General features: G+C 37.5%; 1 protein-coding gene across 1 annotated transcript in view; it reads right to left on the bottom strand.

The window, feature by feature from the left end:
- Positions 1-1,708: 1,708 nt before the first annotated feature.
- Positions 1,709-20,006, bottom strand: part of pvrl2l (PVR cell adhesion molecule related 2 like) — a 138,778-nt gene continuing 120,480 nt past the window's right edge. The window contains exons 7-10 of the mRNA XM_043237688.1: positions 11,660-11,795; positions 11,420-11,477; positions 9,945-10,046; positions 1,709-5,978 (exon numbers count right to left, since the gene is read on the bottom strand). Coding sequence (XP_043093623.1) covers positions 5,775-5,978; positions 9,945-10,046; positions 11,420-11,477; positions 11,660-11,795 — 500 coding nt within the window. The 3' untranslated portion in view covers positions 1,709-5,774. The remainder of the gene's footprint in view (positions 5,979-9,944; positions 10,047-11,419; positions 11,478-11,659; positions 11,796-20,006) is intronic.

The following is a 20,006-nucleotide window of genomic DNA, read 5'->3' as shown; positions in this document are numbered from 1 at the left end:
TGGAAATGTCACTCAAAACGTGTATGCCTTTTCCCCGTGAAACACAAAAGGAGTTATTATCAAAATGTCAAAGTTGTTTTCCATACAATGGAAATGGATGGTGATCACTAGCTGTGAAGTTCAGCTCCATTTTTTCTTATTTAAACCATAACAAAAACTCCAAAAGCAATATTCTTGTTTTAATAATTCAGAATTCTTTTTAGCTTTCAGGTATAATGCCTTTAAACCCAAAGTCTAAGTGGGTCATAATTGCTAAATTAAACTCTTTTCAATATAAAATATAAATTGACCAGCTGAGTTAAGAGCAGCCTTAGGCAAAATACCTCAGTGAAATATTGTTCATTACCTATTTTAAATATTAAAAAGTCATGCAATTTTTATCCATTACATGTGTTACAATTGCCTCCGATCTCACAGCCAAGAAAATATCTTACACAGCAGCGGAACCACCATCTGTCATTTATGTTAACTTTTATGACAACATTTGCAGAGATACGTAAAGCGTGCGTTCAAAGAAATCAAAGCTTTTGAGAGCAAATAATAATTTGCAGGGAATTTGATTGACAGGCGATCTGACCAATCAGAATGCAGTATCGGCCATTTTGTCCGACAGCAAACCACACCACACAGACTCGTTAATAGATTTACGTTGGTGTACTTAAAGGCGCTATATGTGGGATTGACACTGAGTGGTGAACTATACATTGCGGTTCAAATTCGAAATATTGGAGATGTGTTTTTTGTTGTTGTTTTTTTTTTTACCCGGCCCCTCGTACTCAGACTTGACACACACACAGGTTGCCAGATTCTCGCTCAGACCACTTTAATTTGCCAGCTTCCATGACTGGAATGAAATGCGCGGTGTTTTCCGCCAACTGGCAACCAGTGGTTCTGTAACGCGATTGGGTAAGCTGGCAGTGGGCGGGGTTTCACAAACCAAAACAGAAGCCGACATTCCGGACCGGAAAAGACATTTTCAAAGGAGAATATTTGACTGTAGCATTGTTTTTCATATAAACAAGTATGTTGACTTAACACGTTTGTTTAATATATGCAAACATAGTATTTTTATGACAAAATCCTACATATAGCAACTTGAAAACTGGTGTGTATTTTCCTGGTTGAAGCAACATATCTTCTGATGTTCAATCATGTCTATTCTGTGCTGTAAATAGCAGTAAAGGAAGTTTATCGTTTCTAAAATTTGGAAGCTGAACGTTTGTTTTATTTTAGAATTAACCTGTAATGTCTTGTCTATATTTCTGCGTGAGGGCCATGGCTAACTAAGGGGGCAGGTCTTTGTGAATTAAACAGATAACAGTCTCTCAAAGTCACATTTATTCTTGGAAAATCCCAAGCTTTTACTCTAGTTTGTTTGTTACCAAAAAAAGGTGTATTACATTATGCATTTGTCGTCTTCCAGACATAACAGAACGAGATGCTCTAAAATCATCTAAACTTGTATTTACCTAAAGTCTTGCTCTTAAAAGTTTAGACAGCAGGCTGATGTTTGACTTCAGAGTCTGACATTTTCACAGTTCAGGAGTTAAACCAGATCCTGTGAAGGTCTCCCAGATGGTAAATCAATAAGCGGATGCCAAACACTTTTTTGGCATTTGGTAATATCCCACAAACGGCAGTATATTACGCGGGGATTTCAGAATGACAATAGCTCTAGATGATAGAGAAGACGCCTAACAGCATGAGATCTGGCTTATAGTTTATTAGACATCACAATGAACCATAAAACATAGAACAAGTTGCTTATGCATATAAAATAATCCCAGTCGGTAAAGAAGTTAGATGCAAAAAAATGAACATTTGAAATAAAAAGAGTCACAATTTTCCCCTTTGGGCGGTCTATACAGTCAATGATTTCCTTTTGTCTTAGGCAAAACAAATCTGTCAGTAAAATGGCTCAAAACAAAGTAACAAAGGCACATCTGGCTTGACGATGACAGGGCAGCGCGCAAGCAAACACGTGGCAGATGACTTTGAAACGGTCTCTGATATGATTTGTGATAATGTAGTATAGACATATGGCAAATAAAGCGTGTTTGTTTTGCTGAAGAATACATTTGATGAATGACGAGAGTTGTTCTGTAACCAAAGACTAATTTTAGAGGGCCTCTATTTTGTTAAAGAGATTGTTCGTTGGAAAATGGAAATCCTGTCTTCAGTTATTTGCCCTTACGTTATACTAGACACGCGTGAATGATTTCTTCTGCTTTATTCCACCGCAGCCGAAACATTCAAAATATCTCCTTTTTGTGTTTTGCAGAAGTTGGAACATCACGAGGGTGAGTAAGAGATGACAGAAATGTCATTCCCGGCCAAACAATCCATTTAACGTTCCTTTGATTGTCTTAAAAAATTCAAAATGGCAAATATCGTTTAAAACTACACTAGCATGTAATGTACACAAGACAGAAACATTCGAGAATAACATAAAACATTCAAAAAAGTAAAAATATCACAGTTTAAAAGACAAAAAACCCTTACTGAAGAGTGTATAACATACAGTGATTGTCTAATACTGCACCATTTTAGCGAATGACGGTTGCGTGAAGGCGGCCTGTTTGCGCGTGAGAATAACGCAAGCGTAGCCGAAATCTCATGCAGCATGCAGACGTACATTCCCTTTATCAGAAACAGTGACGAGACCACAACTCAGCTAAACCGAGACGACGGGTGAAAGATCGTCGCGTCGTGTCGAGAATAAACGTTTGGCGAGAATCTGTAATTTTCTACGACGTCCAACAGGCCCGAAGTTCAGGAGGCGAATGTGATCGATGGCTAATCAAGAACGAGGAGGGCTTGTTAATTCATCTAGGTGAACTGTACCGTCCATCCATCCATCGATCGCTCTGTGTTTGTCACGGGGCCTGCACACCTATTCATCCATTCGCCCGTCTAAAGATCCTGCATTTTATGCGCTTTGTGAATGTGCAGGCTTCCGCTCCAGGTGACCATTAAAAAAGCCGTCCGCCCGTTCCATTTATCACTTCGGTAACCTGTTAGCGAGTCTTTAGTTCGTTGCATCACTACGGTTTTGATATGAGTTCTTTGGCACAATTACAACAATGTATTCAGACACTATGACACGATGATCTATCGACAGCTTTAAGTGGATGTGCAAAGATTACATTCAAGAGTGAAAGACATGAACAGTAATGGAATTAGTTGCCATGCCATCCAAGAACCAGCGAAAAGGCCAGTGAAAAAAAGAAAAAGAAGATCTTTCATATACTGCTTCTGTTTCTCGTTTTTCTTTTAAAGGAATAGCTCGCCCAAAAATAAACTCACTCTTGTGTCTTTCGAAAAGTGACATGCCTTGCTTTGTCCGTGGAAAACACAAAAGCACGTTTATAGCTGCTCTTTTCCGTACAGTGAAAGTAAACCTTTACCAAAACAGGCAGGACTTTCAGTGAATATTAATTACAGTTCAGTCTGTCAGTAGTAAACTTTTTCGCCCTCCCAAAACATCATTGCGTTCCACATAAGAAACTAAATCATTTGGAACAACATCAGTGGGTTTTGGGTGAACTGTTCCTTTAAGAAGGAGGTGTGCATTGTCTTACAGTCAAAGCTGACACTTCTTTTCGAGAAAAACTAGGAATAAGACAGCAGTAATGATAATGTTGGGTCGGACAAACACGACTGAAACGCTGTGGCCAAGAAGAAATCAGTGATACACAGTGCATTTGAATATTATTAAAAAACACTTAAAATCAAAATCTGATTTTTCTGGCTTTCAATTCATGCCGGTTCACTTTGAAACTAATATATACATTAGCGGCCAGAAGTTTTAACAGAAACGTCCTGTGTTCAGCAAGGCTCAATTTATTTATTTAATTTCTTAATCAAAAAATACAGTTAAAATAGCAATACTATGAAAAAGTATTACAAATAACTGTCCAGTTGTAATATATTTAAAAATGTGATGCCGAGCTGAATTTTCATCGTTATGAACCGTTCCTCCAGTCTTAAGTGTCACATGATCCTTCAGAAATCATTCTAATATGCTGATTTGCTGCTTAATTATTATTTATTATTAATTAAAGATATTATTATCAGTGTTGGAAAAGGTTTTTGCTGCCTAATAGTTTTGTGGACACAATCATAGATGTTAAACAGAAAGTTTACTGAATAACATTTGTTTGAAATGCATAGTTTTTTGCAACATTATAAATGTTTGAAATGGTATTTTATTACGACATTTTTATATGGAACAGTATTAAGCAGCAAATAGTTTTTTCAGCATATTATAATGATTTCTAAAGGACCACGTGACGCTAAAGAACTGATGTTGAAAATTCAGATTTGCGTCACAGAAATAAACCACACGCTAATATATATTAAAATAGGAAAAGAAAATGTAAATTGTAATTACATTTCACTATTACCGTTTTACTGCACGTTTTTAAAAACGTTTTTTGATGACAATGTCCCGCCCACAATGCAGTCAGCCTTGACTAGTAACAATTCATGTGATGTAAGCCCAACGACTGTTTTAAAACGGACTTGATCTTTTATGTTTTTGTCCTTCTAAAATGAAGCATCAATAGGAAACGTCAATACAGAAGAAAAGTGTGCTCGTCAACTCGTTTCACAAGGTCTTTAACATTAACGTTTATCATCAGAAGGCGGAAAATTAAACTCTTGCCAAACCTCGTCTCCTTCAACGTCTCTATATGCATATTGTGCTTTTCATGGCCAGAAAACAGGGGAGCGAGGAAAGGTTGTGACAGGTGCCCACTGTTTTTAGGAAAGCAACCAATCATGCCATGCAGATTATACAGTAACAAAAATCCACACGTATCAATAAGTAAAACATCAGCATACGACTTTAGTAATACCCGTTAAAAGAAAGTTTCAGAAAGTGTACACTTTTTCCTTTTGCACCCCACTGGTATTTTTGGATTTCTTTGCATTTTTCGTTTTTTTTTTTTTTTTTTGTTTGTTGTTGTTTTGTTTTTATATATTTTTTTGAACGCGTGTTAGACTGACTATATATATATTATCAACTCATATTATGTACAGAACCTATTTGGTACTTTTCAAAAACGATGAACACGCCGAACAACCGAAGAAACAAAAATAAGAAAATAATGCGTACATCTGTTTTTTAGGTGACGTAATCGATCGAAATGACATCAAATATAAAATATAAAAATACATTTTTGCTGTATGTAAAATACATTGCATATACCACAAGACTTCGTCCCCTCATCACAGAAGTTAACGCACGAAACCGACGAAAGCTGGAGCTTAAAAGAGCACTACACCGAGATCGCGAAACAAAAAGATACGGATCATAAAACATAAGCGACGTTTGACAGTATATGCAGTGTATTTTAAAATACTCAAAGCAATTTTTCATATTCAGACCTTTCAGGAAAATTAAACGTTTTCTCGCTGTGTTTGCTGTGCATGTTTTTCAACATAAACAGGATTAAAATATACCAAAAGTGAATAACGACCAATTCTCATGGTTTTGTTTAGCCGTTATTAATTGCCGATCAAAGTTTGCTCGATTAAAGTACTAAGAAGCTCTTCATTATCAAATGTCCAAAATCCGATATGGTCCAAAGGTATAAATGTTACATGCACCATCCGCAAAACCATGAGAATAGGTTAAAAGGTCAGTTAGCCACGTGTGAAAGAAATGTCACCAGGCTGTGTGATTTTGGATGTGCCCGAGCCGTGCTGTAACGGGCGTCCGCGGCTGGGCAGGACGGTGGCAGTGCAAACCGCAGGCACAGCCTACGTCTTTAGACCAGCATGGCCGAGGACACGAAACTCTCGTCGCGGGCTACATTAGCATAGCTAGCATCGACGTCGTTCTGGTCAGCTGGTTTGTACGGCGGAAGGGTCTCGTCGGCGGCGTCGTCCTTTTCGGGAGGGTGTCCCGAGCCGTCCCAGACAGTCGGGGTGCCGCTGTTCGCCGGAGGGCCGCTGTTGTCATCGTCTAGATCCTGAAGCACACACAAATCAAACGGTTCAAGTCAGAGACCTGTAGACCTTAAAGAAAAAAAACATTAGGAATTGCCCATATGTATTTCTATATACTAACTCATAAATAAATAAAAAAAAATAAAATAATAATAATTGTTGATAATTATGTTTTTATAAATAACGTTTATATACACACACACATATATATATATATATATGGGATACATAATTCATATATACATAATTATATGATAACATTAAAGTATTAATATTACACTATATTATACATAATTCATACGTAATAAATGTTTAATAATACTAGCATAATATTAAACAACATATTTATAAATAATGAAAATAAAGTTCAAATCTGTTCATAATTCATATTTATGTTATGTTTTTATTCATATTTTAGGTAGACTGAGAACAAATATATTAAAATGTATAATAATAATTATTCTATTTTACTACTTTTTAAAATAATGTTGCAATAGTTGGAATCTGTAAAGTGCAAATAATGATCATTCATACTTATAAATATATAATATATATATATATATATATATATATATATATTTTTTTAAATAAATGATAACATTTAATATTACATTTAATATACCTAATCCACATACAATAAATGCATGTTTAATAATATTAAAATTTAATATCAGATAAATAATGCAATAACTTATTTAAAATGCATAATCTTTAGAAATTAAGGATAATGAACGAACAAATTAAAACCAATAACTGTGACTCCCGGTGACAAGATTTCAGACAGCTCCTCTGATCGTAACAGCAGAGATGTAGGTCCGTCACGACACACACACACGTCCGGTTCAGACGCATGTAACAAGCCGCACGTACACACATTCACAATTCATTACAATCACTGAGGTGCTACTAATGCTAATTTAATAGTTCCTCAATCGGCCATTAAGCATCAGTATAATAGCTGGAGAACAGAAGCGCACATTCTTATTTATTAGAGTTAATTGATACCGAATGAAGATTCAGCAGATAAAACGGTTTGATAGAACACTTCACCTCCTGACTCGCAGTGAGCCCAAATTTAATTTAAAAGTGCTAATATAGTGTGATGGTTATCTTGTGCGTGCGTGCGCGTGTGTGTGTGTGTGTGTGTGTGTATCGCTGTCTGAGCAACGAAGCAAAAGTTGGTTTCTAATTATGCTACGTGAATGTTCTTTTTTATTTCTCGGCTATAAGGTGATGCCAGTTTCAGGCCCGGTCATTTAACCTCTTTCTAAACGTCTGGACGGAGAAAGGGACTATTTTTCTTGGTGATAGTCTAATAACAGTTATTCCAGCAGATTTCCCAGCCTTTAGCTGGTCTATAAAGGATGAGTGGCATTCAGAATAGAAATTATTTACCTGTGAAATTGAATGTAACGTGTGAGGGAATTAAACATTAATAAAGTTGTATTAATGCATTTCATTCTTCAATATGAATTACCCATAAATGTGTGCTCATGCTATATAGGACGTCTAAATAAATAGATAAATAAACGTTTGTAGGTTTACATGTAAATAAAAACAATATATTTTATATTATAACAATATCATTTATATTTATAAATACATTCATTATATTATACGTAACATTTAAAATATAATACAGTTTTTTAATATTAAACATAACTCATAATTCATAACTAAATAAAATAAAATGATTATGCATACCTCATATTTATGAATATATAAAAACAAAACATTTAAATAATAATAAATAGGACTTGTTTATAAATAACTACAAATAATATTAATACTACATTTTGTAAATTTAACAATATAAAAACATTATGTAATATAATATATACGTAATACATTTAATAAATAATAGAAAACTTTTATTTTGTGGACCGTGTTAGAAATACACTATTTCCGGCAAAGTACAAGTCTGATTATAATGCCTGTATTGCTCATATTATTACATATCAGGGAAACAATATTTATGATTAATGACACACAATGATTAAAGCACACAATTATTCCTCTTTTGTGTGCCTGTGTGTAATTTTACTGAAATCAAATCAAATAAAAGCACTAAACGCCTCCAGTCATTCCAGCTCAACTTCCTTTTGGGGTGTGGCCAACTCAATACAAATATGCAAATTAAACAGCCAATTCTTAAAGGCTGAATAATGCCCGCCGCTGCAAGCTAAATCACCTAAAACAATAAATGGCACTTATTGAAAGCCCAAACCGAGTTCCCTGGGGATTTGATCACAAAGGTGCGCGTCTCAGTCTGGCCTTCATACACAGACCCGCTGTAGTAATTGACTTTACGGTTATCACAGCTGATGAAATAACCAGCTCATCATATTAATCCACATAAAAGACCCTTTGGCAGTGTTAGCACATGCCACACATCGCTATGAGTCACTAGCTTTTTGCACACAAACCGCCTGCTGTAAGACGGGGGGTCTTTACTACCCACCGTGACATCAGTACACCGCTATATCCACCTTGTTCCTGACGCAAAAACGGGGCCGTCATTTGTACATTTTATGGGTTTATATTCCGGTCTTATCCGGCTATTTTTAGCTGTACAAAGAAGTTCGTTTTGCTACTTGATATTGAAAATTGGTGTGTCCTATCGTGTTATTTTAGTGTATCATCTTAATTATGAACACGCTGTCTAGTACAAACAGTATTGTTAATTTCCTCAGTGTTTCCCTATAGCCTCACCCATAGGCTTACTTCCGCGTCCAGGAAAAAAAGTGAGCAGCATTAAATATAATGATATAACGGCATGGCTGTGTATATAACAGTTCGACATCGGAGTGCCTACTTCACTGCCTTACTTCCTCGCTTTAACGGATTAATCTAAAGCTGAAGTTTTAAAGCCTCATTACTAATTCCAAAATGCCACTTTAGAACTAGTAACTAGTAAGTCTCCATTGAAAGCTTACTGTATTACTGCATCAAAAGCACCGCAATATGTATATTAATATGTGGGAGAGACTGATTGAGCGATTGCGATTACCGCACAGCATCCACTCCTCAGATCAATCTCATATTCTCATTAAAACATTAGTGTGAATATCCGCTCGTGCTATCCTATCATCTGTTAAAGTCCCCATGAAATCAAAACGTACGTTTTTTGGCTTGTGGTGCGAATGTGTCGGGTTTAAGATCATCTGTAGGGGGTTTTACGCCTGGCCACATTTGCATACGTGGTTTCAACAACCAGATGCATTTACACTTCGGTCGGGAATGCGGCCCAGACCACTAATAAAATGCAGAGCTTATCCTTCAATTTCGTTGACGTGGACTTAAATATTGGGAATACAGCGACGACACATTTATGTGGCCAAGTGTAAATGGAAACGTTAACGAATCAGATCAGTGAAAACGCACGGAAGGTTCTGTAAGTTAGTGTGCTCCAAAACAATGACAAAATTTGCTTTCTACGAGATATAAGCATTCAGAATTTGCTGAATTGAGGACATCACCGAAGCGTCTTAAATCTTTTTTATACGGTGAATGGCTGGTAGGGCACTATATAGAGGATAAAGAACAATCAGACAGTGTAGACATGAGGCGAATGAGGTCTGGTTTGGCGGTACTTGCTTGAAAAGTTATACCGGTTTTCTTTGGAACGGTTCCATTAATCGTGTTACTTATAAATATTTGAATTAAACTGGAAATCAATTTACTAATTCATGTAAACTTGACTGACTTCACTTGATACCTGATGACAGCACTTTTCAGTGCATTTGTTGCTTGCACTTTAGTATTTTTCAATTTAAAAGTCTTTACCGCTGACTTTTTTTTTTGGAACATTTTGAAACATACCATTGCTAAAAGACACTATTTGAGAGGTCTCAAGATTCTATGTTAGGTGATGCATTTTGGCCGTAGATGTAAGTTTTTCAAAAGGGAAGTACAGTAAGAGGATTTACAACTCTTCAAGTAACGTGTACTCAGCATTGCACATCAAAGTTAGTGAAAGGGGATCTCACTGTAACAGGCTCTGCAGAGTTGGTTTCGTAGTAGCTTGTCTCGTAGTTGCTGAGCGGCTGAGTTTCAGTGATGGTTGTGGTCTTGTCCTGTGGTTTATTCAGCTGCAGAGAAAAAAAAAGAAATGAGATCATTTCAACATGCACACTCCAGAGACTTTGTATCTTCTGCAGAACACAGAAGAAGGTATTTTAATAAACGATGGAGGGGGATATAACATCTGACATTTCATTGTATGGGCAAAAAACCTTTTTGATGGAACATAAGGTTGAGTAAACAACAAAAATATAAAGTGTTTTTTACTACCAAAGTCTATTGTGCTCACCAAATACAGTAAAAACGGTTATATTATTTTACATTTTAAAATAAATGTTTTCTATTTTAATATATAATTAAAATATTATTCATTTCTGTGACGCAAAAGCTGAATTTTCAGCATCATTATTACTCTTGTTTTCAGTAATCTTTCTAATATCCTGATTTGCTGCCAAAAAAACATTTCTTCTTCTTCTTCTTCTTCTCATCTTCATCATCATCATCATCTTCATCAGTGACAGTTGTGCAGCTTAATATTTGTGTAAACAGTGACATTTTTTTAGGATTTTTGATGAATGCAACATTCAAAAGAATGATTATTGGAACGTTTACGAATGTCTTAACCCTCTTTTAATCAATTTAACGCATCCTTGATGAATAAAAGAAGTCATTTAAAAATAGTTTGGACCCTAGTCTTTTGGATGGCTCTGTATGATCTTATTTAGGGAAGAAAAAAAAATGTAATCAAAAAGTTTACATCTTGTCAAAGACAGTATTTAGATAACCACAGACACACTGCAGCTGCTATTTTCAGCAAACATGAAGAGAGATCTCATAATCACATATTTTAGGGGTGCTGACAGCTGAATTAATCACAGATTTTTAGGGCAGCCGAGATGAAAGATGCCTATGATGTACGCGTTCATTTGCCTATGCGCGCACACACACAAACATGCATGCACACACACATTTAGCTCCACCCACACGTTCTACATTAAGCTTCAATCAATACACATTACCCCCATGTTAACCCTTTCTTTCTTGACTGTGGCCCGAGGGCAGCATTAGGAATTCTCATTCTCTTCGCTTCGCATTTACTTCACAATACAAATGTGTTTCAAACGTAGTCCAGTACCAACCGAGTGAACAGGAAATAATCATTAGCCAAAGAAAAATGCAATTATCCTATTCTGAGCAATAGGAATTTCCTCCCTGTCCCAAAGCTAAGCTTGTTCTTCAAAGGTCTGAATTCAAAGATCTATTTTATGGTGGTTTATGCATACGCGTCTTCTCACCAGCTCTGTTTTAATTGCGGCGTGTAGCCTGGAGAATTGTAAGTAATCTCAACATTGTATAATGAAGAAAGCTCAATACGTCGGAGTTGAAAGAGAATGTCAGATGTGAGCGCTGAGAGGTGACTGCTGGAGAAAAGTCCGCTCACCATTTCTGTCGAGCTGCCAGACTTCATCGGAGGAGGCGGCTTGTGTTTGGGGGGGCCTCTGGAAAGGAGATGCAACGAGATGTTTAGCTGTAACCGTGGTGCGCATGCATGCTATACCGTGAACACGCCAATTAAGATGCATTGAGAACGAAAGAGCACAAAAATAGCTTGGATGTTCTAGCCGGGAGAGAAAGAGAGAGCAGAAAATGGATGTTTGACATGAATGGTGTTCGCACTCACTCTCCGTTCTCCATGCTCTGCCGGCGTTTGTGGTACATGACCACGCCGGCGCCGATCAAACACAAGATGATTACGGCTGCAATGATCCCCCCGATGACTGGACCCACGCTGCTGGATGCTGGGGGTAAAGGTTGATCTGAAACAAACAAGAGAGCATAAAATCATATTTTTGGGCTGAAAGTACCAAACACTTGTGTGACCAGATATATGAGAATCAATCAATCAATCAATCAATCCATCTATCCATCCATCCATCCATCCATCCATCAATCCATCCATCCATCTATCCATCCATCTATCCATCAGTCAAGTGAAGATTTTCGACCTCATAAATGCCAAACTATATCAAATCTGAATTCTGAAGGGAATCTGATATAAGTATTCATATCCGGGTTTGTGTGAGGTTTTAAATCAGGAAGTTCATTTGAATTGTGGTGACAAACATGATCAGGGATAAACAATTCAATTCAATTCAAACAAAAATAAACATGAGACTATTATTAATTACAAAACCAAAGTTTCACAAGACAAAATAGGAAAATTATGATGCAGCTGATGAAACAGTAGATAGATAGATAGATAGATAGATAGATAGATAGATAGGAGTTAGAAAAAGAGACAGAACAACAGAATGATAGAATGATCGATAGAATAATAGATACAGATAAATGGAAAGAAATAAAAAAGACAATGATAGAATGGTCAATAGAACGATAGATGAATAAATAGTAAATAGATAGATAGATGGATAGATGGATAAAACAAAAAGACAAACTTATAACCAGATGAGATAAACAAATCTGTTGTTTGTTCATTCTATATTTATTTCAGGCATCATCAGACCCTCACTGAGAACTTCACAGAGCTGTTCTCAACCCCAGTGTTTATTTAGCTAATTAAATTTTTCTTCCAGCCACCAATAAGACTCTAGCACTCTCAGCCTCATTTAACATTTTACTATGTTTAAACATTTAGATTTTCTCCCAGCAAAATACAAAAACTGAGCGTGTTTTATCTGCGCCTGGACGTAGCGGACTGTCTAAAGATGTTGAGCGGGTCGCACAGCTGCTGGTCAGCATCACACGGATCATTTCAGCAGCACGGTTCGATCCGCTTTTGGAGCATTTGGTTTCCCAAACAGCCGGTAACTACATAAAACAGGCTGTGTGACTATGACCAAGGATTACTGTAATAGGTTTATGTTGTTTGACATGCAGAGGCAGCGGATTTTAACATTTCTAAAATAAATACATATGAAATCAAACGTTGCTGCTCTTATCGCTTACCAATGGTGGCAAACGTGCTCCCATGATTCATACACAGGCTTTTCCATATGTTCAGTGAACGCCAGCGAGGATTTTAGACCCAATCTCACTATATAAAAATATCAAATCTGAATTCTGAGGAGAATCTGAATTGAAATGCATTAAACATAATGAATGCAAGTACAATAAAATGACCTCAAATTCAAAGTAAATCATAAAGCATTGTTTTAACTAGAAAAGCAAAGTTTGTCAAGACCAACTATGTAATAATAAAAACTATATAACTATATATAAGTAATATCACCTTGACTAAATCTTGGTTGAAAGTTCTACAGGCCTAGAGAAAGACTGATACAGTGATGACTTATGCTGCAAAAGATTGATTCGAAACCATAAGCAAAAGTCACTAAAAATAATCTTTGTGGGTTTTTTGTTCTCTAAAATGTGCAAAACTCTTGAGTGACATGCGAGAACGAAAACTATGATTTATACTGCAAAACACAACAAGTTTCCCCCATCTGTTCATATTTTATTTAAGTCCTAGTCAGGCCCACACATTGCAAAAAAAAGCTTTTCTAGCATAGTTGAGTTTTTCTTGTTTCTAGCCAAAATATCTAAAAATTCTTAAATCAAGATTTTTTTAGACAAGTGAAAAATATAGTCAAAATTAAGTGACGTTTTGCTTAGAACAAGCTAAATAATCTGCCGATGGGGTAAACAAAATGATCTCATTTCAAACAGAAAATGAGAATATCTTGCTTATCCCACTGGCAGATTAATTTACTTGTTTCATGTAAAAACTTACTTCAACTTAATTGTTGAAAATCAGTCTTGATTTAATAATTGAAAGATATTCTGGCTGGAAACCCATGAAATAGAAAACCCGTGCATATGAAGCCGATATGTGACACATAAGTTGAAATATACCAGTTTTCAAATGTCAGCATGTTCAAATTGGTTTGAATTCGCAACATAACATTCCCCAAGTAATTATACAAAAATTACCGAACTGCCATTCCATTCATTCCAATTCAGCTTCCTGTGGAATGTGGCCATTTCGATTCAAATTCCAACCAATCTGAGTTCAAGTTTAGCGTTTTCCACAACTCTGGTCTGGATGTAGGTCAGATGCACTTCATTTTGAAAGTAGCCAAAATTGGGCGTGGAAAGAGATATTTATCTTTCTCTCTCTCTCCTTCTGTTCAAACGCCATTGTGATGTCCGCCATTAGCGCCCCGGACCAGTACACTCTTTTGAGAACTAATACACCACTCCTTATCTTTGCCTTTGCAGTTAGACATTTAAAGCTGGAGTGATAAGGTTCTTTGTAGTGCAGCTCAGTTTGATGAGGTATTCACAGGCAAAGCTTGCTAAGACTTGCTGCTGGGGTGGGTATGCTAAAATTAGTAAGTCCCACTGCTCTCAGAGCGACTGATGAGACAGAAGGGGGAGAGAGAGAGAGAGAGAGAGAGAGAGAGAGAGAGAGAGGCGCGAGTGAGACGGAGAAAGATAGATGATGAGAACTGCCATCACCAAACCTTTTTTTATCGAAACTTTGTCTATTGTCGTGCCAATAAAATGCTCTTGAAATGAGGTATGACGATCGGGAGTGATAAGAAAGGACGGGAAGATTGAGTGCGTCTGGATGGAGATGACGGTGCAGTACCGCTGCTGTCCACCGGGGCTGACATTTCTACTGCACGTTTGATCTGCAAAGTCACAATGGTGATCTTTCTGTGAATTTCAGCTTATTTCGGAGGGATCAGATTAACTCTGTTTCCAATGCTTGTAAAGAAACAGATGTGCTTGACGCACACACACACACACACACACTTCAACATGTAGTCAACACATACATTTCTAATATAAAACAGATTCTTGATGAATCCGGGCAGCGAGCCACAGTAACGCACGAAAGCTCTCACACAGAGAACTTGAAGGGGGGTGAAAAACAATATTGGACACTCTTAAAAACACCAGTATTTCAACAGCGGCATCGAGCTAGAGAGATCAGATGAACAAACGAAAAAACATACTCTTTATTTGATAAAAGCTGATAGGCACACAGCATGAGTCCTTCAGCGATCGTTTTTACCGCGCTTTGTGTTAAACAAGAGCATTTGTTATCAGTGTTCCAGCGAGCGAGAGGGTTTTGCTCAGTGTGTGTGCATATATCAGTGGGGTTTACGGCATAGATCAGCCCCCTAAAACAAATCTAAGTAAAGAGTTGTATATCGTGCAATCCTTAAAAAAATATAGTGCAATCAGCTGCACGCTGTTCCTCAAGTTGGCTCGCGTCTTAGACTGGATACTAATTTGACTCGCATGTTTCCTCCATTTGCAGTGCATTTCTTTGGCCTGGGCAAATTTTGCGTCGTAGCTTGTGCGATGCTGTTTGTTTGTTTGTTATCTCAACATACAACTTACAATTAAATGAGAGACATCAAGGGCTGGATGAGAAAATGAAAATCCTTGAAATTTTATTAGAGTGAAGACTTTAGGAAGACAAGACAAAAAAACAAATAAAGACCTAAAATGAAACGAGTGTGAGCAGCGAATTGTGTGTTTAGCTCATGCTGAGGTGTTTATTCCATTCCAAGTCCAAACAAACAACTTGCAATTTAATGTGAAATATTTACATTCGTATTGCAATTTTATGTTTTTGCTGTCCCACTTTTTTCTGTCTGAGTAGAGTCTCCAAACAAGCCATAAAACATGAAGGAGGAATTCAGAAATCCCGGAGTATATCATTTGTACTGCAATCTTGTTAAATTATTAAATAAATAAATGAAACAAATAAATGATAGAGACAACAAAATACAGGCAGAGCGAAATAACAACTAACACACAGAGAGAGAGATGACAGTTATATGACAGACATTAGACAGACAGATAGATAGATAGACAGAATGAACAAATGATAGAAACAGACAGATGATAGAAAGGCAGATAGCAGGATGGATGGATGGATAGATGGATAAGTAAATAAGACAATGACAGATCTATCTGTATCTATTCTTCATTGTACATGACAGACAGACAGACAGATAGATAAAGACAAAAAGATAGATACAATGAATAATAGATACAGATAGATAGATGACACATTAGACAGACAGACAGATAGATAGACAGAGACAGACAGGGAGATAGAGAGAGACAGACAGACAGAGAGAGAGAGAGAGAGAGAGAGAGAGAGAGAGAGAGAGAGAGAGAGAGAGAGAGAGAGAGAGAGAGAGAGAGAGAGAGAGAGAGAGAGAGAGAGAGAGAGAGAGAGAGAGAGAGAGAGAGAGAGAGAGAGAGAGAGAGAGAGAGAGAGAGAGAGAGAGAGAGAGAGAGAGAGAGAGAGAGAGAGAGAGAGAGAGAGAGAGAGAGAGAGAGAGAGAGAGAGAGAGAGAGAGAGAGAGAGAGAGAGAGAGAGAGAGAGAGAGAGAGAGAGAGAGAGAGAGAGAGAGAGAGAGAGAGAGAGAGAGAGAGAGAGAGAGAGAGAGAGAGAGAGAGAGAGAGAGAGAGAGAGAGAGAGAGAGAGAGAGAGAGAGAGAGAGAGAGAGAGAGAGAGAGAGAGAGAGAGAGAGAGAGAGAGAGAGAGAGAGAGAGAGAGAGAGAGAGAGAGAGAGAGAGAGAGAGAGAGAGAGACAGAGAGAGAGAGAGAGAGAGAGAGAGAGAGAGAGAGAGAGAGAGAGAGAGAGAGAGAGAGAGAGAGAGAGAGAGAGAGAGAGAGAGAGAGAGAGAGAGAGAGAGAGAGAGAGAGAGAGAGAGAGAGAGAGAGAGAGAGAGAGAGAGAGAGAGAGAGAGAGAGAGAGAGAGAGAGAGAGAGAGAGAGAGAGAGAGAGAGAGAGAGAGAGAGAGAGAGAGAGAGAGAGAGAGAGAGAGAGAGAGAGAGACAGAGACAGAGAGAGAGAGAGAGAGAGAGAGAGAGAGAGAGAGAGAGAGAGAGAGAGACAGAGAGAGAGAGAGAGAGAGAGAGAGAGAGAGAGAGAGAGAGAGAGAGAGAGAGAGAGAGAGAGAGAGAGAGAGAGAGAGAGAGAGAGAGAGAGAGAGAGAGAGAAGAGAGAGAGAGAGAGAGAGAGAGAGAGAGAGAGAGAGAGAGAGAGAGAGAGAGAGAGAGAGAGAGAGAGAGAGAGAGAGAGATAGAGAGAGAGACAGACAGAGATAGAGAGAAATAGATAGACAGAGATAGAGAGAGAGAGAGAGAGAGAGAGAGAGAGAGAGATAGATAGACAGACAGATGAGTGTTGAGTGAAGATGTTTAAAAATGCTGATGTTGATACAGATAGATAGATGACACACATTAGACAGATAGACAGATACAGTGAGAGAGAGAGACAGATTTAGACAGATAGATAGATGAGAGAGAGACAGATATAGATAGATAGAGAGAGACAGACAGAGAGAGAGAGATATAGATAGATATATAGATAGACAGACAGATGAGTGTTGAGTGAAGATGTTTAAAAGTGCTGAAGTTGAGTGGTGTCTCTAGCTGCTGTATTAGTCTCTAAAAAGCGTCTTGTAATTAACAGGGAACTGTTGAAGGCGGGGGGAGGAGCTTCAGAAAGCCTTGACTGAATAATCCCTATTACAATTTTATAAGAATGAAGACTCTAGGAAAAAGAAAAAAAGAAAGACTGCCACCAGCAAATTGCCGCCGAGAGCGCTGCTCCTGTTGATGCGCTCACGTCTGTTTGAGAGGAACTTCTTAAAAGTCACTGAGTGCATCATCCATATTGCAATTTTATTAGAACGGAGTCTGAGGAAAACAAACTAGACCGTGACCAGCAATAAAGCACAATTTCTTGTGAATGCATTATTATAAAGGAGGAGGAAAGTCAGAGAGGGAGAAGATGAATAAAGCGAGACAATGGAATGACAAAAAGAAATAAGATGGGCAGACTTGGAGGTATTTTAAAAGTCTGTCGGTTTCCAGGAACGCAGCGAGAGGCATCAGCTCCGCTTTGCACTGCAATCAACTAAACTGTCATTTCCCTTCCTACTTCCCCCTGAACGTCTCACAAACTTTCACCACCTTTACGCTTCTGTTGCGCGGGCCTTTTCCTAGCGGTGTCAGCGAGGCCGGCGATCCCTGCTTGTGTAGGAGGAAATTAAAACACACACACAAGTGTAAGAGGTGGGTGGACGTTTTGGAGGGACTGACAAAAGACTCATTGTTGAAATAATAATAATTATCAGCAGCAGCTTGACTTCTGATTCATCCCATTATCGCCCATATTCTTTCAGCATTCCACCACTATACTTAGCCTCCAGACTTAGAAAGAGAGAGAGGTTTAGAGAGAGAGAGAGAGAGAGAGAGAGGTTGTGCTGTGCTGAGCTGCCCTTAAAAGCTTTATAAAGATCATGATAATTGAGATGTGCAGTCTGAAATCTGTCCACATGCAGAAAAACAGCCCTGCTCAGTCCACTGCGGCCGCTTCTTAATGCCACAAAGAGGATTACATGTACACACACACACACACACACACACACACACACACACACACACACACACACACACACACACACACACAGAGTGATTTTGCCTATTTTGGTGACCTGCTAGATTTCTGCCTTGGCCTCATCTTCACTTTACACCAATCCAATTTGCTGTCTCTTCTGTGATTTGTTGCCGCTCTCGTAGATCATGTTTTGATTGGCTGTGGGGTTTGTGACCGGATCTGCTTAACAGCTATTACAGACTGGTGTGTATAAACAAATAGAAGCAAACAAAAGTGAACGGAAATGCGCTACCATCCGAAATGTTTTTTTGAAAGAAGCTCCGTTCACCGCGGCTGCATTTAATTGGTCGAATACAATAAAAAAATATATTTACAGTAAAGTCCTAATCTTGCATTAACTAACAGTAGAATTGGTGCAGTATATATTAATCTTATTCAAAATTTGGGCTGTCAAATGATTAATCAAGATCAAAAAAAAAAAAAAATATATATATATATATATATATATATATATATATATATATAAAAATAAAACAAAAAAATATTTTAAGTTTGTCACTTAAATTAACATTAAATATTTCATGTTGACAACAAAAAAATTAGGCAATTTTTTTTTTTTTGTTTTTTTGTACAGTATCCATGCAAATATTTTCAAAAAATATACCATGTGTGTCCATTAATTAAGATGAAATTAAGATAAACAAATGTTTTAGAATTGTTTTCCTTTGTTAATTCACGTTTTCAACAAATGTAGTTAACCAATGCTATGGAAACATACTCTTTAAGTTAATATCAGAAATACATTATAGTTTTTATTAATATTTATTCATATTAAAGTTTTAGTAGTTCCGTTGCACGTTTTTGCTGTTTCTTTTAAATGCCTGTATAGTTTTCGTTCATTTTTATTTTAGTTTAATGAGTTTTTGGAATGAAAATGAGAAACGTTTAACTAAAATGGTTACATACCAATTGAACGCTTAGCACTCTGTGGGATTTATTTTTGAGTCTTTGATGAATAGAAACTTCAAAAGAAACATTTGGCAAAATCGGAAATGTCTTTACTGTCCCTTTTGATCAATTTAACGCCGAATACAAGTATGAATTTCTTCTTAAAAATCGTACCGACCGCAAACTTTTGACAGGTAGTTTAAGTGGCTAATCAGTGTTTTACTTCACCAAGTTTGGTCCTCATATTTCCATTCGAACCTACACATGACATACATCCTTTGGTAATAATTACTTACGTTGTTTGGAAACCTAATCCGATCCCTTACATGCCTAAAACATTTTCTTTCCCTCACTCTCTGACAGCAAGTGGAGGAACAGTCTTTTCTGAGGAGCAGCAAATTCTGCAAAAAGCGTTTGTTCAGTTCGCTTCATATTTGATCCATCTGCCAGTCCTACTCAACGGATTAAAGACACGTCTATCATGCAGCGTCTCTGCAAAACTCCCATCGTCACTCTTTCTCTTCCTCGCACACGTCGGTGCATTTCTTTCCGTTCAAATAAAACTGTGGGATTGATTCCTTTCCCATAACGGCCTGGGTGAACGGGGGGGAAACCCTAGTTTTTCCAGGGACAGGAGAGAACAAATCCGAGCTAAAGTCAGCTTGATACAGACCGATCGCT

The sequence above is a fragment of the Puntigrus tetrazona genome, chromosome 4 (assembly GCF_018831695.1).
Source record: "Puntigrus tetrazona isolate hp1 chromosome 4, ASM1883169v1, whole genome shotgun sequence".
Taxonomy (NCBI): Eukaryota; Metazoa; Chordata; class Actinopteri; order Cypriniformes; family Cyprinidae; genus Puntigrus; species Puntigrus tetrazona.
This window is presented reverse-complemented; position numbering and strand designations above follow the sequence as displayed.